General features: G+C 38.4%; 1 protein-coding gene, 1 long non-coding RNA gene, 2 other non-coding genes and 1 pseudogene across 8 annotated transcripts; 1 reads left to right on the forward strand and 4 right to left on the reverse strand.

Annotated features, from left to right (window-relative positions):
• Positions 1-519: 519 nt before the first annotated feature.
• On the reverse strand, positions 520-5,005 carry LOC140176384 (uncharacterized). The gene is made up of 2 exons (XR_011867675.1): positions 3,178-5,005; positions 520-2,404 (listed from the first exon to the last, which is right to left on the reverse strand). It is a non-coding gene; the product is annotated as an uncharacterized lncRNA (long non-coding RNA).
• Positions 5,006-5,431: 426 nt separating this feature from the next.
• Positions 5,432-8,710, forward strand: LOC114924675 (uncharacterized; annotated as a pseudogene).
• A 2,793-nt stretch (positions 8,711-11,503) lies between these two features.
• On the reverse strand, positions 11,504-14,645 carry LOC112722430 (pentatricopeptide repeat-containing protein At2g01860). 5 transcript variants are annotated; one of them, XM_072207109.1, is made up of 3 exons: positions 14,324-14,622; positions 12,032-13,564; positions 11,504-11,563 (listed from the first exon to the last, which is right to left on the reverse strand). In XM_072207109.1, exon 2 carries the CDS (start codon positions 13,505-13,507, stop codon positions 12,032-12,034), a length of 1,476 nt encoding a protein of 491 aa, XP_072063210.1. In that variant the 5' UTR covers positions 13,508-13,564; positions 14,324-14,622; the 3' UTR covers positions 11,504-11,563. The 5 variants fall into 5 exon arrangements, with proteins under 5 accessions (XP_072063210.1, XP_072063208.1, XP_025629227.1 ...); XM_072207107.1 differs by having other exon boundaries at positions 14,331-14,613; XM_025773442.3 differs by lacking the exon at positions 11,504-11,563 and having other exon boundaries at positions 11,878-13,564; positions 14,331-14,645.
• On the reverse strand, positions 14,185-14,248 carry LOC112725750 (small nucleolar RNA snoR101). Its single transcript, XR_003164836.1, has one exon. It is a non-coding gene; the product is annotated as a small nucleolar RNA snoR101 (small nucleolar RNA).
• A 2,191-nt stretch (positions 14,646-16,836) lies between the features above and the next one.
• LOC112725752 (small nucleolar RNA snoR101) lies at positions 16,837-16,900 on the reverse strand. Its single transcript, XR_003164838.1, has one exon. It is a non-coding gene; the product is annotated as a small nucleolar RNA snoR101 (small nucleolar RNA).
• Between the last annotated feature and the right edge of the window lie 5,304 nt (positions 16,901-22,204).

Consider the following 22,204-nt stretch of genomic DNA (forward strand, 5'->3'; position numbering starts at 1 on the left):
TACTCCCAGTATTTTAATTTTAATTTTTGTGACAACCCTTCTAAATTGATAAGCGGATTCCTGGTTGGTTAAGAACTATACTTGCAACGCATATCTTATAACAATTCTTAACTCGCCAATTTCCGCCACGTCAGCGCTGTCACCGCACGGCTAATCATCTGTCAGTTCTCACTCATGTTGGAATAGGATCCATTGATCCTTTTGCGTCTGCCACTATGCCCAACACTCGCGAGTTTAAAGCTCGTCACAGTCATCCCATCCCAGATCCTACTCGGAATACCACAGACAAGGTTTAGACTTTTCGGATCTCAAGAATGGCCGCCAATAATTCTAGCCTATACCACGAAGGTTCTAATCTTATATTAGAAACCCAAGAGATATGCACTCAAGCTATTACGGGTAGAACGGAGGTGGTTGTCAGGCACGCGTTCATAGGTGAGAATGATGATGAGTGTCACGGATCATCACATTCATCAGGTTGAAGTGCGAGTGAATATCTTAGAATAGAAACAAGCGTGATTGAATGGAAAACAGTAGTAATTACATTAATCCATCGAAACACAGCAGAGCTCCTCACCCCCAACCATGGAGTTTAGAGACTCATGCCGTAGAAAATACAAGTTCTAAGGTAAAATGTTATGAGGTACAAAATGAATCTCTAAAAGTGATTTTTATACTAAACTAGTGACCTAGGTTTACAGAAAATGAGTAAGCTAAGATAGATTGTGCAGAAATCCACTTCTGGGGCCCACTTGGTGTGTGTTTGGGCTGAGCATTGAAACTTTCACGTGTAGAGGCTATTCCTGGCGTTAAACTCCAGCTTTTGTGCCAGTTTGGGTATTTAACTCCAACTTTTATGCCAGTTCTGGCGTTTAACGCCAGAAAAGGGTAGAGAGTTGGCGTTTAGACGCCAGTTTGCGTTATCAAAACTCGGGTAAAGTATGGACTATTATATATTGCTAGAAAGTCCAAGATGTCTACTTTCCAACACAATTGAGAGCGCGCGAATTGGGCTTCTGTAGATCTAGAAAATCTATTTCGAGTGCAGGGAGGTCAGAATCTAACAGCATCTGCAGTCCTTTTTCAGCCTCTGAATCAGATTTTTGCTCAGGTCCCTCAATTTCAGCCAGAAAATACCTGAAATTACAGAAAAACACACAAACTCATAGTAAAGTCCAGGAATGTGATTTTTGAATAAAAACTAATAAAAATATAATAAAAAGTAACTAAAACATACTAAAAACTATGTAAAAACAATGCCAAATAAGGAGAATCAAACAAATCAAAGATTATAATCATAGAAAGAGAATAATCACACAAGAAGGAAATAAAGTGGTTATATGATGTAACCACACAATTAGGCTTAAAACTCGCATGCTTGTGTTCTTAGGTCAAAACATGTTCCACAATGTATAGTTCAAGCAAGTTCAATGAAAAATTTTTACTCAAATCAATTGGGGTGCCCTATAGATAGATTTCTTGAAAAATTTCATTATTTTGACTAAGCTTATTATGTATATATATGCAAAGTAAGAAAATGCAACTAAAAATCCTAAAAGACCTAAAAAATAAAATGCAAAAGTGTTGGGATTAGAAATTTGTCACCCAAAAACACCGACTAGTCGGACGACCTCCCCACACTTAAAAATTTGTACCGTCCTCGGTGCATTCAAAAATGAGTAAGGGGGTACGATGACTTTCTGGATTGCCACCTTCAACTGGTGTTTCAACCAGCTGCTGCATGTTCTTTGTCCCGCCTCGTTTGTTGCTTATGGTGCATCCTCCACGAAAAATAGACACCAGATAAGAAGACAAGTAAATGCAAAAGCAAGGAAGCATATATTGTTGGAATGAGGTAATAATCACTAGAATGAAGTGAGTGACCCAATGTGTGACATGGATAAAAATCAGTGTGCACTTCACTCATTCTAGTGTGCTTAAGATGCTCTAAACTCGTAGGTTAAGACAACCAGACAAGAAATAAAGAAGCATGAAAGCATTCAAACTAAAAAAACATATGGATGCATATGATCAAGAAACACAATGCATTAAGATAAATGCACACATCCATCAAGAAATTGCCTAATCAAAGGAAAGGATTCAAATCACATGGTGGCCAAGTCATGCAACTTAAAAAGATTCAACATTCGTTAAAGGCAATTCTCATGTACTTGGTGTTCAAAAGGTTAAGCATGAAAAATTCAAAACCAAGTAATAAATTGTAACCTCAACAAGAGAATCCAACAATAACAATTAACAACAATGATGTTAAAACAACATCTTATCTGTAAGGTCCCATATCGGTTGGGGAGGGGAATGAAGCATGCCTTATAAGGGTATGGATACCTCTCCCTAGCATGACGCATTTTGACGAGTGAGTGTGGGGGGGCTTCGGCTATCATCCCTATCGTCAAAAACAAAACCGTGAGACCTTGTGTGCCAAAGCGGACAATATCGTACTAGCAGGTGGTCTGGACTGTTACATTATCAGTAATTAGCAACAATAAACAGCAAACAATATTAATAATCCAACACTTATCATGAAAAGCAGAAATTTAGACAAAAATTAAACTAAGTAGCTAATTAACTAAACTAACTAATGGTTGATGGTGTGTGGTAGTGTTCGATGATAAGTAAGAGAGGAAAGAAAAAGAAGAAGAAAGAAGAAGGAAAGAAATGGAAAGAAGAGAAGAAAAGAAGTATGTGAAACAAGGCATTCCACGCGTACGCGTGGTGAGGTGAAATGGGATCGACGCGTATGCGTGGGTCACGCGTACGCGTGATGGGTTATTCAGAGAGGCGACACGCACGCGTAGGTCACGTGTACGCGTGGGTTGGCTTTGTTCTAGAGGCACAATTCCAGTCCAAAACTGGCACAACTCTCTCGAATTTGTATGGAGGTGGAAATTTTGAATCCACGCGTACGCGTGGGTGACGCGTGCGCGGGATAGTGGAAATGCTTGGGTCATGCATACGCGTGGGTTGGTGCTCTATTTTTCAAAATTTTTCCAAGTTCTTGCGCCAAACCAAGCATTCCAAACCTCCAAATAGCTACCAAAACACCATAAAACCTTATTTAACATACCAAACTACCAACTAAACTCAACAAACTAAACAAAACATGAAATTAAACTAATTCTACCAATATTTACAAAGGAGAAAAAGGAAAGATGTTACCATGGTGGGGTGTCTTCCACCTAGCACTTTTATTTATTGTCCTTAAGTTGGACTTATGGGGAGCTCCTCATCAATGTGGCTTGTGTTTGAAGCCATCCTTGAACATCCACCAATACTTGAGTCTCTAATAAGTTCCATTCTTCAAAATTAATGCCAGCAAGCCTTGATGGAGTTCCGCACAAGCTAAGGGCCCCCAAAATTGATCCTCATGTATTCCCGGATCCCAAATCTTGTTTCTACACCCGTCTTCAAGTTGATTATCATTAATCCATCCGGGTGCCATAATCTTGGAGTTCTCACTCAAGTGACCAAACATCATCCTAGACCCAAGCATTCTGGTTCTACACCAACCCTTGCTATTAAGCCTTGAACATGCAACCATCATGAACTTTGATTTACAATGCCAACCACTAACCATCTCCCTTTTGCTCTTAAAACCATAAAGAGCTCTAAGTTGTCCATCCGTCTCAAGCAAATCATATTCAAGTGGAATCATGAAGTTTAGGGATAAGAGGTTTACCCATTTGAATAAAAGAATGGATGGTGATGGCTTGGGGAGAGGTATTTCCATTGGTCTTGCAAGCTTCACTCCCTTGTATTCTTCCTTGACAACTTTCACCTCTAGGCACGCTTCTTCAATTTCAACCTTCTCCTCTTGGTAGCTTTCTTCCAATTCAATCTCTTCTTCATTGCTTACCAAGGGCATGGGAGGTTGTACCTCTTCTTCTTTAATCTCTTTTTCAAGTCCAATGGGATAGGATTCAATTGTAGATAAGAATTCACCAATAATTGTATCCATCTCTTGATAAATCTCTTCAAAATCTTCAACCATGATATGTTTTGGAGGTTGTACACCCTCCTCAACATCAATTTCAAGCTTCTTGGAAGAGGGCTCCATGATTCTACGTTCCCATGGATTTTCAACATCTCCTAAATCTCCAACCACTTCTTCCTCTTCAACAACAATCATAGCTTTCTCCAATTGTTCCAATACGAAATCCCACTCCTTATTCTCCATTGGAGTTTTCAATCTCTCCTTCTTGCTACACTCTTCTATTGATTCTCCACAATTGGCAATGGAAGTGCCTTGAGTGTGTGAGTATCAGGAGGCTAAAGTGTTTACTACCTTGATCAAGGCGGCCGTGGATTCTAGTACCTCCCTTTTCATCTCTTCTTGCCTTTGAAAGAATAAAGTGAGAGAATCATCTGTTGGGGCTTGGGGTGGATAGGAGGGTTCATTATTTGGGAGGAAGGGTTTATAATAGGAAGGTGGTTCTTCTTGGTAAGGGTATAAAGGTGGTGTGTATAAAATTTGTGGTCCTAGGGAGTAATTGTATTGGAATGTAGGTGGTTCTATGGGTTTTCTCTCATAATGGGCACAAGAATGCGGTAAAGGTGATTGGTTACATGATGGATGAGGGTCATAAGAAGGTGTTTGGTAAAAAAGGGCTTGTGAGTATGGTTGAGGGTTATGTTGAGGATGAGGTTCATAGGCATATGGTGGGATTTGTTGATAACTACAAGGGGGTCCACCATAGCTATTGGATTAATATGCATTAGGAGTGGAATTATACCTATAAAAAATCAGAGGAGGTTGTTACCAAAAAAATTGTCCATAAGCTTGAGGCTCCTCCCACTTTTGATTGTTCTATCCTTGATGCATATTCTTATTGAAATCTTTACTTCCTACAATATAATTGTAACCAAACTCATAGTCAAAAGGATGAGAATTCATAATAAAAAGAGAAAATAAAAATAAAAATTAGTAACAATTAAAGAGAATAAATTCTTACAACTACCAAAACTTAACAAAAAAATAAAAGACAAATATATTCACATATTCTAAATTTATGTATAAATACATAATAATTTAATTTATTTTTAATATATTTTATATTTTAATATATATTTTATATTAATAACTAATTTTAACAGACACTTAACATCGTTAATTTAAATATATGTATAAAATTATTTTAAAGTACATTAAACTTAAATTCTTTATTTTTTATTAAAAGATCTGAGATCTCTAATGTTGTAGGTTCCGGTGGTGGTGTTGAAATTTATCACTTTTAATGAAAAGAGAGAAATGGGAACACGTGGGTGCACAGAGTCACCGCATTGCCGTGACTGAGTTCTCGTGCCTCTGTCATCAGTCTTCACCACATGCTTAGGAGCCAAACGGTGACTTAACTATCCGTTAAAGCCATTAGTCATGAAAGTGAAACTGGCACATACCTCTTACTCTGAACGTGTCGCTTCAAAACGAAGACAAAACAATACACCCTGCACATGATTCTACCTTACATTATTAACTCTTAACTCCTTCTATTTTATTTATTTATTATTTCTTTAGAACCAACCAAAGAAACCAAACTTAGGAACCAAACTTGGGATTTAAAGGGGGAATCTTTCGAAGCATTATTGGCTTCCGTAGTCTCACGTGTCTTCTTGATACCTAACATGCTTCCTGGGTTTTGTTAACACAAGGACCATTGGAAACTGCGGTTACTTCTTCTTGCATCTTATATGCTTTCTTTGTTGTTTACAACTATGGTTTCTGTGCTTCTGTGTTTGTGTGTGTTTCAGTAATATAAGGGTGTGTTTGGTTGGTTTCTTTTCAGGGTAATGATTGATGATATGGCTGGGGAGGTTGAAGAATCATTCAGCATTAACTTTCAGGTTTTTGTGTTGTCTTTTCATCCACTTTTGTTGATTTCAGCATGGATCTATGGTTTTCACTTTCAGCTTCAGTTATCATGTTCCATTCATAATCCATTACCACACATGCTTTTATGTTTTGGTAATTCTTAGTTAGTATATTCAGTTATTGTGTCATAGTCTCTGATACATTGTAGTTTCGATCTCATATATTATTGCTTCTTGAACTTAATCTAAAATTAGATTTAGGTAAAGAAATTGACTGGAATTGAATAGTGTAATGTTGTTATTATGCCAGTTCATTCTTAGTAAGGTTGAAGGTATACTATTGAAGGTATACTATGCCAGTTGGATAGATTTTGTTTGTGTTCTAATTTCTACGGGTTGCATCTTAAGGAAACATTCATATCTATGATTTGTAATACTGCATATACATGTTTTATCTCTTTTTTTTTTCATGTAATTTTCTCCCCGGTCACTTGCAACTCACTGTAATATCTTGCAATAGTATCAACATTATGAGAATTTAATGGATATGGTCTTAATGTTGATACGAAAAGCTTGATTTTTGTTCATGACTGTTGTTGCTTTGGATTCTTCCTTGCCAAATTTGCAGGCCAATTCTATACATTCGGGCTCGATCTCATTTGGCAGATTTGAAACAGAACCTTTATCTTGGGAAAGAAGGTCTTCTTTCTCTCACAATAGGTACTTAGAGGAGGTTGAGAAATGTTCAAAACCAGGTTTAGTCACTCAGAAAAAAGCATATTTCGAGGCTCATTGCAAGGAGAAGGGCCTTTTTGGTTTTATTCCATCCGGTGGTCATGACAAATCGGATAGAGCAAACTCCGAAAACAAAGGCTCAGAGGGAAAGAGCAACCAAGAAGGTTTGATTCAAATGATGATGTTCATTATGTTCAATATGATGAAATGTCATGAGAGGATTTCGATTCGGATGAAAATACACATTGTGTTCAGATAGAAAAGAATTTCTGAGAGCCAAATGAAGATGACTTCTATATTCAATTTGATCAAAGATTCCAAGAAGATTTCGGAGCAGATGTAGCAAGCAACTATGTTGAAATAGAAGAAAGATCCCAAGAGGAGTTTGTGCATAAACACAATGGTTCAGATTACCATGGAGATTATGAAATGATTACATGTGAAAGAGAATATGTCATCAGAGAATGTCCAATTGTTTCAGTTTCAAGTTTGCAGACAGAATCTCCTATTAACAGTTCAAATTATTTGGAAGATTTCACTCATAAAGATATTACTTTGGATGAAGCTTGTCAATTTGAAAATGAAACAAGAAATATACTCTTAGTCAGTGATGAGGGGATTACTGAAGCGAAGAAAGACGATGAAACTGCAAATGATGATGAATTTTCAAGAAGCACCAGTATGATTGTGAATGAACCAGCTCATGGTGTTGATAGAGCAATTTTGCATGATCCTGTGAATCCTTCTCCAAAGGTACACATTTCGAGTGTTTGGCGTGAATAGTGTTAATTGGGTGCAGAATAAATACTATGAAGATAGTACATCAAGATTACTCATTTTAACCATAACAGCATGTGCTTATGCTTATATTTTATATTTTCTTCAACTGAAGCCTTGTTTCCTTTCTTATACAACCTTGCTTCTTATATACATAGGAAACAAAGACCGAGCCTAGTCTGAATTTTGAAGTGAAAAATATTCAAGTGCGCAAAAGCAGTTCTTCAAGATCATCAAAGGACCCTGCAAAATATCATGGTAGAGAGAGTCCAAGGAGAACAAATATGGGAAAGAATTCCTCTAAACCTGCAACTCCAACTACTCGATCATTGAGCAGAACCACCAAAGAGGGAAGAATTTATGAGTATTAAAAATTTTGGTTGTTAATTCCATTGTATTGCTATACGGTATGAACATGGTTTCCCTTCTATATATTTGGCTTATAGTTGTTGGAGTAGTACCCCAAATCAGTTCCCATAAAATTTTTAGTTGGACACTTTAATTTTCAACAAATTTTAATCACCAAATTAGTCTCTAACCATTTATTTTGTTAGACAAATCAATCATCACGTCAATAAAAAATAGACAAATCTGTCCTTATCGTTGTTTAATAATGACATAACAGTTTCTAAGAAATTTTAAAATTCTCATATCAGTCCCTCCATATAGACGAACAATCTGATGTGAGGATTGATGATTTGTCTAAATAAATAAAAGTTTGAATATTCATTTGGTGGATAAAATCTGTTTGTCCGGCAAAAAGTTTGTTAGGGACTGATTTGGGGTATTCTCTACTCTTTGGATTCCCCTTAACTTTTGTGCCTCCGTATGCAGGTTTCTAAAGTTCCGGAAAGCCTAATTCTTGAAAGAAAAAGGTAGTTGTTTCTCTTCTGGAAATGTTATTATTCACTTCACATTTTTCATACCTGAAATGCTTTTAAATTGTGATAGTGATAAAGTTTCAAGGGTTAGAAAGGATGCAGAATCCCAAGCTACTGTGCTAAAAACCAATTCCAAAGGAATTCAAGAAGCAGAGAGGTTTGTAACCTGTAGTGCTATTTGTACGGAATAATGTTTTGATTTCCTTATTTTTTATCTGTGATTAATGTCATATAGGTCAAATTGAACTTTCAATACAACAAAGTCTGATGGTAAGCCTAAGGCTGCAGCTTTCAACTTTAAATGTAGTGAACGAGCGGAACGGAGAGAAGAGGCAAGTGTTATCATTTTATAGTCTCACTTTCCCTGTGCTTTTATGTTTTTATCATTAAAAGAAAAAAATGGGTTTTTAAGAATGTTGATTTGTTTCCATGATTGTTTTACTCAGTTCTACTTGAAGTTGGAAGAAAAATTGCACGCCAAGGAAGCTGAGATGAATCAAATACAAGCAATATCACAGGTAATATAAGTTACCAATAATATCTTATGGTTCTTATAAGTTGGTATGCATGATAGAATATCAGGGTAAAGTTTTCAAACCGGTTAAACTTGAAGAAAGGAATGAAGTTACCAAGTTCCAAATGAGTTTCCTTTTTTTTTATGCTAATGTTAATATGTAATTTGTCTGAGTAATATGAAAGATCTGGTTTCCAAAGGATTGTGTAACTCTAACTAAATGTAGCTGACCCCACTTAGTTTCATATTTATGAAGCTTGAAGAATTTTCTTATATTCAAGGTCTATTTATGCAGGAGAAGAAAGAAGCTGACATTAAAAAACTCCGGAAGAGCCTTAACTTTAAAGCAACACCAATGCCTTCATTTTATCGCACGAATTCGCCTTCACAATCACAGGGTAATAAGGTACAGGCTTTCTAAGGAGCTGATTAGTTTGTGAAAATATTTTCTGTTTTCGTCTTCTATTTTGATTTTCTGAAAATGATTTTCATTTTCAACTTTTCCCATTTTAGAAAACACGATTGGTTTGTGAGATGAAGATTCATTTTTAAGTATCGAAAATAATAAAAATATGTTTTGTTGGTTTATTTTCAAAATGCATTTTCAATAGTTTAAAATCACAAAACTATATTTTTATTAAATGCACGATTTTAGTTATTTAATTTTTTATTAAATTAACAATTAATTTTTAGACGGTATGAATATGAAATAAATTATTCTTATTATACTATTTTAGAAAAATTTGGTATCTCTTATATATATATATATATATATATATATATATATATATATATATAACATCAATTGAAACAAAAAATCAAAACTAAAATTAGTTTTACACCGAACGAATCAATTAATTAATATCAAAATTTAATGATGCAAACAATTTTTTAACAAATAATTTATTAATAAAATAATGAATAAATAAATATTAAAGTTTAAAAAATTTAAAACAAAAAACCAACTTTCTTGTCAATATTTTTAAGTTTTTATATATTTTTTAATTTTAATTATCGATACTTTCATTATTGATTATCGATTTAAAAAATTATTTTCATAACAAAATTATTTTTTTAAATGAAAAAATAAAGGTCAAAAATAAAGAAATTTAACAAATACATGTTAATTCAGAGAGTATGTACTCAATACTAAATAAAATAAAAAGCTCAATAAATACATATTTTAATTCTAATTAGAGCTCTATTTTTTTCTTTAATTACCTTGTCTATATACTCAAAGATACAAAAATCAAGCATAAAATAAAAAATTGAGTCAATTGAAATAAAAAAATAAAAAAAAAATTCACTTTTTCAAAAGATGTATAAATTGGTAAATAATGGATATCCTAACAACGGAAGAGAAGACGGAAAAGAACGAGCGAAGTACATTGGGTGAATGCAGTGTGAGAAAAAAAATATAAAAACGAGTAGGAGATTGGGTGAATGCAGTGTGAGAAAAAAAAATATAAAAACGAGTAGGAGAGATTCGAATCTTTGTCCCAAAACCAAAAACACCGTGTTTTGGTGTGAAAACGTTTTCAAAAGTTAAAACTGGAAAGACTGAAAACATGAAAATAGCGTTTTTAACTTTGTTTTGTTTTTTTAAAACGTTTTCGTTGAAAATATTTTTAAAATGTTTAATCAATCATATTTTCATGTCTTATTTTCATTACGCCTAAACCAATCAGCCCCTAACTTTTCCTAGTTTGCTTTTGTTTATAAATTAGAACTTATGATCTATACATGAACTGTTACGTCTTGATCACACTCATCTTCAAAATTATGAGACTTCCTTAGACTTGGGGTCGGTTCAACCTTTCTTTACCTGGTCTAGTTTAATAATTTAGTCAAGAAATTCGTCAAACTGTTATTTTAACTGCACCTAATCAATGTTAGTGGATTCCTCAGGCTGTGTCAAGTAACACCAGAAGTAGCAAAGCACAGAATCAACCAAAATGTTCAGGGAGTGAAGCAGCTGTATCATTACCTTCAAAATCGAAGACCAGAAGTGATCAATCTTCTTGTGAATATGTAACATCAACCGAACGATATAGTATTTTGGTCGAAGAGTGCAATCAGACAAATGTGTCTAAAGCCAGTCGAACAATTTCTCCTGCTCCATCAACTAGCCAGAGCTGCCGCCCCAATCCTGCAACAAATAATCGCCCCAATCCTGCAACAAATAATCGCCTTTCCGGAGAGAAAGAACGAGCAAAGGTTACACTGCAAAAACATAGAGTATCGGAGAGTAGTAAAGGAGCAAAAAGACAAGACAATGAAGGAAAAGACAGTGATCAAACTCAAAAAACATCAAAACACAGATTTGAGATCATGAGAAACAGTTCTTCTAGAGGTGGTAATCTCACTGTACGTGTTGCTTCCTGAAGAAGATTGCCCCTTCATCTTCAATCTTGAGCCATTTGATTAAAGCATATTGCAGAATGCTGATTGAAGTAGCAGCAGCATGTTTAGACAGTATTATGCAGAATGCAGATTGAAATAGCAACAGCATATTAGTATTCAGGATATTTAACTGATGGTATAGCTGAGGTAATTTAATGAGGGTTACTAATTTTAGTGTATAGGCAGCAATAGCATGTAAAAGTGAGCTTTAGTAAATACTAATTTGCATACTTTTTACTGTTGTTCCTGTTAGACCTTAGAACCTTAAAGTATCTGTTTATCATAAAATAAATGAACTTGATTGAACTTTTTGTTTTCAAATACATTACCCTTCAATTGATATTTCTTCTAAACCGTATATTGTTACCTATTATCAGAAACTGGCAGTTCTCAATCGAATGTCTCTAATCCCAGGCTTTTCACATTCCTGTTGGTTCTCAATTGAAACACAGTTAAAGTTAATAATATCAACATTATTATGGTCATACTTTCATACATATGGAGACACATAATACACCGTGTTTTGGTGTGAAAACGTTTTCAAAAGTTAAAACTGGAAAGACTGAAAACATGAAAATAGCGTTTTTAACTTTTTGTTTTTTTAAAATGTTTTCGTTGAAAATATTTTTAAAATGTTTAATCAATCATATTTTCATGTCTTATTTTCATTACGCCTAAACCAATCGGCCCCTAACTTTTCCTAGTTTGCTTTTGTTTATAAATGGCTCAAGATACAAGTGGTTTTCACAATTCACTTGTATACTGCAAATTTTTCTGCCCCTCATCCTTCATAACAGAATGTACATGGAAGCTTATAATGGCATAGTAGCCATTACAGCATTAAGAATGATTAAGAATTGATATAAACAACTAGAAGCTGCAAGATTATGAAAACCTATTGCTTTTGATTCGTCAAATCGGGTGAGGCCAAATATTTATCCAGCTTGAATCCTGCTTCCTCTGCCTCCTTGCAGATATCCTTGCACTTTGCCATTCTTCCGGAGGCCATGTAGATTCCAAGCAAGTCCTTGTATATGCCATAAGTGGGAGAACATCCTGCTTCTTTAAGCTTTGAAAAATATCTCACAGCTCTAGGTAGATCATTCAAAGCAACAAACAGCTTTATCACCACACGATAAGCCGGAAGATCGAAGAGGCAGTTTGAAGCCTCCATTTCCCAAACTACAGCCAATGCCTCCCTGTATTTCTTCTGCATGTAGCGGCTGTGAATCAAACAACTGAACATGACAACATTTGGTTTGGAACTGGACTGTATGAACCAGCTAAACAGGCTCTCGACTAATTCAAATTTCCCTATCTTATTGCACACTTTCATTATAGCTGTACAATCTTGCTGGCTTAGATTCAATTCGTCTCTTTCTCCAAGTTCATCTAATAATGACTCTACATGCTTGTGTCTATCAGGGTTCTTTCCAAGTTCTAATATCAGTTTCGCATAAATGCTTGGATCCAACATTCTTCTGTCCCTTCTTGCAACTAAAAGAACCTCCAATGCAAGCTTAAGGTTTCCGCCTTTAACGAAACCCTTTATCATTGCCTCCAAAACACCACGACTTGCCAAAGCAGTGAACTTTTCGATGTTGAATGGAATCTTCAACTCATGGTTCCTGGCCAAAACTTCAACCGTTGAGGCCAGAATCCAACCATCTGGGTAGAGATGATGTTGCTTTTGTGCCCAATTGAATGTCTGCAAAGCTCTCTCAGGTAGCCCCATATGACCTAATTCCCGTATTGTCATTGATAAGGATCCCTTCCTTAGGAACTGCACCCATTTTCCAAGAACTATAGATACATCTTTGTCTGGTTTAAGCTTATTGATCTCTCTTGCTAACCCAACTAGGAAACTTGGGCTCTTATACACTTTCTTAGCCATAGAAGCACGGGATGAAGCTACTGCTGGAGCTGCTAATTTCACTAGTCGTTTTGGTGTAGGTAGTCCCAAGGGTCGAAGCTTGTAGGGAACTGGAAGTGGAAGAGGTCTTTTCCGTTCTAATTTTCCAGGCTTCTGTGGGATTCTCCCTTGAAACAAGGAAGAGATGGCTTCAATCTCATCAGATTCCCAAAGAACAATAGTATTTTCTTTTTCCTCTTCTTCCTCTTCGTTGGCAACAATAGATCCTCCTTCACGGAAATCAGTATTTTCCTCTCTTGTTTCAGGGGTGGGGCTAGGCTTCTTCAAGAACAGATTAACGCCAAACTCTGGAGGTTGCTTGGCACGTCGTGGAAGCTGGACATTCTTTGTTGATCTTCTCCTATTTGAATGTGCAGCTAAAATGAATCTGTCATGTCTGCACAGAATTCTTCCCAATGGAACAAAATGAACACCAGGAAATGACACCGCGTAGGCCATTATTTAGAAGAATGAACCAGAAATATTATGGTTGAACTATTAATTGTCATTGAGAACCTGCAAAAAAGAATGATAATACACAACATATATATTAGTGGATGTTTGGTTTGGCGTTGGTCATCTCCCAACGCATGTTAAGTTTGCCTCAAATGAATACACTTGTATTTGGATAATATTGGGTAAGCTCAATGTAGATTGAGTTTTGTTCTAAACAGTGATAAGATGTTAATTACCTATTTTGACCTTTTATATTGAGTAGTATGTTAATTTTGATCTTTGACTTTCCTTCTAGTAATTTTGCATTTCAATGTAATTTTATATAACATGTCCAAACAATATTCATTTTTCAAAATAATGTCCGACAAAAAAAATCCAAACACAAACTACATTGAAATTTATCCAATTTTAATAAAAATTAATTTTACAAAAGCACATTCATACCAACATTCATTTGCAAACACTAATGATCGAACATAACTTTATCAATTAAATCACATGAACCGAGTTCAAAAACCATATTGATTATAATATAAAAGTAATGGTCGAGCAGAACTTTTATCAAACAGATGGTATACAAATTCTAGATGGTATCAAACAAGTGTGAATTATCTTTTCATTCGAACATAAAGAAACTTGAAGCATACCATAAACCGGTATGTGAAGTGCAAAGGAATAAAGGCATCAGCTAATGAACTTGTCAACAGAAGAACTTACCTGAAGTTCAGAGATCAAGTGTAAAACCATCATTTGCCATTTCCCTTTGCAATTTTCATAATTTTATTCAAATAAGAATTCAAAAACAAAACGAAAACAAACCAAAAACCTCTTATGCTGTTGACGGACGACTACGGCGGTATAACGGCGACGGATATGGAGAAACGGATTACAGAGAAACACAACAACGCTGACGGGACAGAGACAGCACGAAGAGCGGCTTTCCGCTGCTGTTTTACCAGCGGGGACGCAGACGCCGAGCAAGAGAGGGACTTAGGGAACGTGCGAATGGAGGTTGTTGTGAGCGGAACAAGAAGAGCAAAGAGGCAGGGTTTCTATGTACATTTTGGTTTTATATACAGGGACAAAAGAATCTTTCTAGATTTGGATTTTGGAATGCCATCAATTTTGGGTTCAGAACTTCAACTTAATCTCTAATTATCAAGGTTAAGAGAACCGAATCGATAATGAACCGGTAAGGCGATTGGCTTATTAATTTAGTGGTACGACTGGGGTTTAACCAAAATTGAACCGATTTAATTAAATATTAAATAAAATTATTAAAAATTTAATATATAATTTTAAATATTTAAATTCAATAATTTCTAAGTCAAAAAATTTTAATATGAAAATAATTTTAGAGTTATACCTCAACATGAGACTAAAAGATGTTATACCTCAATATTAGATATTAGTAATTTTTTTAAAAAAATTATTAATAAGTTTTGGTCAACTAATGTACACTAGTTAAACACGGGCAAAACTACAACCGCACAATTATAAGGACTCATATTACTGAATCAAAAGTTAGAGTGATAAGCCCAGTGGATACAATTTGTTCTTAATGCATAATATAATTTTCTTCTACAATGAAACTAGAAGCACTAATACTGGATACGTTAAGATGCTCAATAAAAACACTAATAGGGATAATACATTCATATTAATTAACACAAGGTCTCTCCATTATTTAGATACAAATGGTACCAATGAAAATAAAAAATACGCATATCAATACAGGAACATGTCCGCGAATGTCATGATTGATTGAATTGGGTGAGAAATTTGCCATGGCTTAAGAAGCTGACCCAAATCCAAAATTTTGAAATCAAAATTACAACTTACATACAACAAAATCCAAAATCCAGAATCCAACATTCAGAATCATTTCATTCATATAATTCAGAATTCAAATCAAGAATACAGAATGATTAATTCATATAATTAACACTTTGTGATTGTTCCATCTTCAATGTACAACAAAGAAAAATTAAAATCAGCAAAAAAATCAGCAAACTCCACAATAAAACTAAAATGAGCAAACTCCACGGTAAAATCAGCAAACTTCATAGCAAAATTATGAACAAAATTAACTCAGCAAACTTCACATTAAAACTAAAATCAACAAACTCCACAGAAAATTATAAACAAAATTAACTCCGCAAACTAATTAACTATTATCACATAAAATTATGAACAAAATTAACTATGATCAAAGGGAGCTCAAACAGGGGAGAAAGGAGACACAGCGGCGAAGAGGAAGGGGAGTGCTTACCGGCGGCGAAGAGGAAGGGAAGTGAGGCAGCGACAGAGGAGACGGCGACACCGGCAAATACAGAGAGAGAGAAAGAGCTCGAACAGAGGAGAGGAGATGCGGTGGCTATGGAGCCTGCGGGGCTGTGGTGGCTACGCGGCTACGCCGTTAGGGTTCTTTTCTTTGTTGAGTTTGTTTTTCTTCGAATTTTCAGAGAGGAGAGGAGAGATGAGTGGGACTGGGGGATGGGGTCTGCCATTTAGTTTTTTCCTTTAAAGGGGTCAAAACGGCGTTTTGGAGGGAGTCACCAGAAAACCCCTAAAAAACCAATCGGTTTTGTCAGTTCACCAGTTAACCGTTGGTTTGATTGGTTTTTTGTCAAACGATTTTTGAGATCAATCGAACCACTTTGGTAATAGGTTTTTAGTTAATCTGGTTGAACCGATCGGTTCGGTTATTTTCCTGATTATTAGATCGTTGAACCATCCGGTTCAACTGAAAAACTAATGAACCGGATCTTAATCCTGTTCGTGTGATGTTCTGATCGTTTTAGTCTGAAAACACCGCAAATTCAGAAAAATTTATTTGAATTAGTTTAAACTGCTGAAGAACCGGACATAACAACCGTGGTCAACCTGCGCCTCTATCTTGGACTTGTAATGCCTGGAATATAGTAGGAACGCCAGCTAATTGCCTTCAAAAAAGAGCTATGACATGTCTCGAACTCTCACCATGAAGAAATCTAATGCCACACTAGTCACTGGGCCACATGACAACCGATCCGAACCGGTGTAAACCACTCACACCATGAAGGAATCTAACGCCATACTAGGCACTGGTCTGCATGACAACTAATCCGAGCCAATGTAAACCACTAAGAAACCAGATATGATAACCGTGGTCAACCCCCGCCTCCACTTTCGACTTGCAATGCGTGGAACATAGTAGGAACGCTAGTTAATTGTCTTAAAAAAAAGAGCTACGACATGAAGAAACATAAAGAAACTTGAATTATCTTCATTCGAACATAAAGAAACTTGAAGCATACCATAAACCGGTATATGAAGTGCAAAGGAATAAAGGCATCAGCTAATGAACTTGTCAACAGAAGAACTTACCTGAAGTTCAGAGATCAAGTGTAAAACCATCATTTGCCATTTTCCTTTGCAATTTTCATAATTTTATTCAAATAAGAATTCAAAAACAAAACGAAAACAAACCAAAAACCTCTTATGCTGTTGATGGACGACTATGGCGGAATAACGGCGACGGATATGGAGAAATGGATAATAGAAAAACACAACAACGCTGACAGGACAGAGACAGCACGAAGAGTGGCTTTCTGTTGCGATTTTTCCGGCGGGGACACAGACGCCGAGCAAGAGAGGGATTCATGGAACGTGGGAAGAGAGGTTGTTGTGAGCAGAACAGGAAGAGTAAAGAGGCAAGATTTCTATGTACCCAAATCAATCCCTAAAGATTTTAAAAGCACACATTTTAGTACCTGTTCATACCCTGGCCCAATAAATAGGGCCCAGGACCCAAGCAAAGACGCCCAACCCAAAGGGTTGACCCTCTCCCCAGTACCAGCCTTCATCCCAGAAGTCGGTACTGAACACGACCTGTTCCTGGGAAGTCGGATACGAGGGTCAGCTGGCAGATAACACTCATTTAAATGAGTAACTGCCCCTAGAAACTCTCTAACCACTTCATAGAGCCATATCTTAACTCCCCTAAGATATGGGAACGGTTATCCGCCTAAAAAGGTGGCACTACTCCAGCGGTGGTTATTGGTTCACCACTATAAATACCCTGACACCCCTCAGGTATCACTAAGTTCCAATATACATTCTAACCTGCTCCCACTCTTGCTAACTTAAGCATCGGAGTGTCTTTGCAGGTACCACCCCCCATTCTTTCTCACGCACAAGTCGGACGGAGGAACACCGAGTACCAGGTCCACTCGATAGCCACCTCCCTCACACGTTTGGGCCAACCTACGCCATCCGGCCCATTAATCTCCGGTTACCCACCGTAACATTGGCGTCGTTGCCGGGGACCCGAGAGATCAACCAGTGATGGCGGATAGATCCCCTGAAGAGGGTCATGTGGAGACAGATTCCGAACAAGAGAACTTGAACACTGGAAACAATGAGGCAGATCAGACCCTCCACCAGGAAGCCAATGATCAACATAGGGAAGGCACCTCCGGAATCAAAAATCCGAAGGTGAACTCCTCGGAGGGGCGCGAATCAGAAAAAGAAGGACCCTCCCACACTAGTGAGCTTATGGGATTAATCCATAGCCGCCTCGAGCAGCTAGAACAGGAGCGGGAATGAAAAAAGGAAGCCGAAAAGAACCTAAAAGAGGAGATGGAGTGACGAAAAGAGTTAGAAAGAAAACTCTTAAATTTGGAATCCTCCCTCAAAGGTCGGAGTTCCCACGACGAGAGAGAAGATTCCCCCTTAGGAGAGAAAGATCCTTTTAGCGAGGACATAATGAGGGCAAAAGTTCCAAGAAACTTTAGAAGCCCCGATATGGACCTCTACGACGGGACCACTGACCCAAAGCATCATCTGAGCAACTTTAAAAGTCGGATGTATCTGACTGACGCTTCTGACGCTACGCGATGCAAAGCTTTTCCGACAACCTTATCAAAAGCAGCGATGAAGTGGTTCGACAGCATCCCTCCGAGGTCAATTACCAGTTTTGAAGACCTCTCAAGAAAGTTCTTGATGAGGTTCTCCATCCAGAAGGACAAAGTAAAGCATGCACCAAGTCTCCTGGGAATAAAACAGGAGGTCGGGGAGTCCTTACGGGCCTATATGAAAAGGTTCAACAAAGCATGTTTGGAGATTCAAGACCTGCCCACCGAAGCAGTCATCATGGGGCTAGTCAATGGTCTTAGAGAAGGCCCCTTCTCACAGTCCATATCAAAAAGACACCCCGCCTCTTTAAATGATGTACAGGAAAGAGCCGAAAAGTACATCAATATGGAAGAAAACGCTAGGCTAAGAGACCCGAGTCTCCGACTCGGGCACCCTCCCTCAACGAAAGAGAGGGAGAGGGAAGTTAAGAAGAAGGAGGAACTCGGCCTCGATAGGCCAAGAAAATATCACTCTTATACTCCACTGAAAGTTCCTGTAGTGGATGTATACAGAGAAATTTGCAATACCGAAAGGCTGCCCCTCCCAGGCCCATTAAAAATAAAAGAGGAGGGAGCCGCGGTGATTACTGTGAGTACCATAAAATATATGGGCACTCCACAAACGACTGTTACGACCTTAAAAATGTGATAGAAAAACTGGCCAGAGAAGGTCGGCTTGACAAATATCTCATAGAAAGGTCGGACAGTCATGGAAAAAGAAAGCGAGATGATATGGATAAAAGAGACCCACCACCACAAACTCCGGAGAGACATATCCATATGATCTCAGGAGGGTTTGCGGGAGGGGGACTCACAAAATCCTCTCGTAAAAGACATCTCAAGAGAGTTTACCAGGTCGAAGAGGGGTCCTCCGACCTCCCAACCATTTCATTCACAAAGGAAGATGGGCGAGGAATAATCCCTGGGCACGACGACCCAGTGGTAATTACCATGATCCTGGCAAATGCCCATCTACACAGAACACTAGTAGACCAAGGAAGCTCAGCGGACATCCTCTTTAAGCCCGCTTTCGACAAACTAGGGTTAGATGAGAAAGAGTTAAGAGCCTACCCCGACACCTTGTACGGATTAGGCGACACGCCAATAAAGCCACTAGGATTTTTGCCCCTCCACACCACCTTTGGAAAAGGGGAGAAATCAAAGACTCTGAGTATAGACTTCATAGTCATCGACGTGGGGTCGGCCTATAATGCTTTAATCGGCAGAGCTACCCTTAATCGACTCGGAGCGGTGGTATCGACACCCCACCTCTGCATGAAATTTCTGACCTCAGCGGGGATAGCAACGGTGAGGGGAGATCAGAAGTTGGCAAGGAAATGCTACAATGAAAGCCTAAACCTGAGGGGAAAAGGCAAAGAAGTTCACACAATAGAGCTCGGTGGAGCAAGGATCAAAGAGGAGCTGCGACCACGACCCGGAGGAAAAACCGAGGAGATTCAGGTCGGAGAAGAGGAAGGAAAAAACACTCACATAGGAACCAACCTGGGGGAAACCCTAAGACAAGAATTGACTAAGCTCCTAAGAGATAATTCCGATCTCTTCGCCTGGAAGGCCTCCGACATGCCTGGGATAGATCCAGAACTCATGTCCCACAAGCTCTCAGTCTACTCGGGATCTCGACCTGTACAACAACGAAGACGCAAGCTCGGCCCAGAGCGAGCTCTAATAGTAGAGGAGCAAGTACAAGCGCTCCTAGAAGCCGGTTTCATCAGAGAAGTCAAGTATCCAACATGGCTAGCCAATGTAGTGCTAGTCAAAAAACAAAATGGTAAATGGAGAATGTGCGTCGACTATACCGACTTAAATAAGGCATGTCCCAAGGACCCTTATCCACTACCAAGCATTGACGCCCTAGTAGACTCTAGCTCGGGGTATCAATACTTGTCGTTCATGGACGCCTACTCAGGGTATAACCAAATCCCGATGTATGAACCAGACCAGGAAAAAACATCATTCATCACGCCCAGAGCTAACTTTTGCTACGTGGTCATGCCATTTGGATTGAAAAATGCAGGGGCCACATATCAGAGGCTGATGAATAAGGTGTTTGCCCCTCACCTAGGGAGCTTAATGGAAGTGTACGTCGACGATATGCTGGTAAAGACCAAGAAAGAAGTCGACCTCTTGTCTGACCTTTCACAAGTCTTTGACACCATAAGGTTGCACGGGATGAGACTAAATCCTGCAAAGTGCGCCTTCGCGGTGGAGGCAAGAAAATTTCTAGGATTCATGCTAACACAAAGAGGGATCGAAGCCAATCCCGACAAGTGTAGAGCTATCCTAGAAATGAAAAGCCCGACTTGTTTGAGAGAGGTCCAACAGCTGAATGGCCGACTAGCAGCTCTCTCCAGATTTTTGGCAGGATCAGCACTAAGATCCCTTCCACTGTTCTCCCTATTGAGAAAGGGACACCAGTTTGAATGGACTCCCGAATGCGAGGAGGCGTTCCAGGAGTTCAAAAAGTTTTTGAGCCAACCTCCTATTTTGACCCGACCTGTAGCCGGAAAAGACCTCGTCCTATACCTATCCGTGGCAGACAAGGCTGTCTCAGTAGCCTTGATAAGAGAAGACGAGGACGGTCAACACCCCATCTATTTCATCAGTAAAGTTCTACAGGGCCCTGAACTAAGGTATCACAAATTAGAGAAATTTGCCTATTCCTTAGTGGTAGCCTCTCGAAGGCTACGGCCTTACTTTCAAGCTCACACAATAAGAGTCCGCACGAACCAACCCATGAAGCAAATCCTCCAAAAGACGGATGTTGCAGGAAGAATGGTTCAATGGGCAATAGAACTCTCCGAGTTCGACTTAAAGTACGAAACTCGGACGGCGATTAAAGCCCAGTGCCTCGCCGACTTCATTGCAGAATATGCAGGGGATCAAGAGGATAAACCAACTACATGGGAACTCTATGTAGATGGATCCTCCAATAAAACAGGAAGCGGCGCAAGCATAATATTGGTAGATGAAAGGGGAACCCAGATAGAGGTTTCCCTCAAGTTTGAATTCCCAGCTTCAAATAATCAGGCAGAATATGAAGCCTTGATTGCAGGATTGAAGCTGGCAGAAGAAGTCGGTGCTACGAAGGTGATGATATACAGTGACTCTCAAGTGGTGACCTCCCAAATAAGTGGAGAATATCAGGCAAAAGACCCAAATATAAAGAGATACTTGGAAAAAACTCTGGAACACCTTGGGCGCTTTGCAGAAACCGAGGTCACGCACATAACTCGGGACCTAAATAGCAGAGCAGACGCCTTATCCAAGTTAGCAAGTACCAAGCCAGGAGGAAATAACAGAAGCCTGATCCAAGAAACTCTCCAGGAACCTTCAGTGGTAAAAATGGAAGACAAACAAGAAGTCTTTGAAGTGGTCGGATTAAACCTCGGATGGATGAATCCCTTGGTCGAATACCTGAAATTCGACATCCTCCCCAAGGAGGAAAAGGAGGCAAAGAAAATCCGAAGGGAAGCGCAACACTATACCTTGGTGAAAAATATTCTCTATAGAAGAGGGATATCGACACCATTGTTAAAGTGTGTGCCGACCTCAAGAGCCACTGAGGTATTAGAGGAGGTACACAGTGGAATCTGCGGGAACCATCTCGGAGCAAGGTCGTTAGCCAGAAAGGTGATCCGAGCTGGATTCTACTGGCCAACCTTGCAGAAAGATGCCACAGACTTTGTGAAAAAATGCCAACCGTGTCAAATGCATGCAAATTTCCACGTGGCCCCCCAGAGGAGCTCATCAGTGTCACCTCCCCATGGCCCTTTGCAAAATG

Source organism: Arachis hypogaea, chromosome 11 (genome assembly GCF_003086295.3).
Source record: "Arachis hypogaea cultivar Tifrunner chromosome 11, arahy.Tifrunner.gnm2.J5K5, whole genome shotgun sequence".
Classification (NCBI taxonomy): Eukaryota; Viridiplantae; Streptophyta; class Magnoliopsida; order Fabales; family Fabaceae; genus Arachis; species Arachis hypogaea.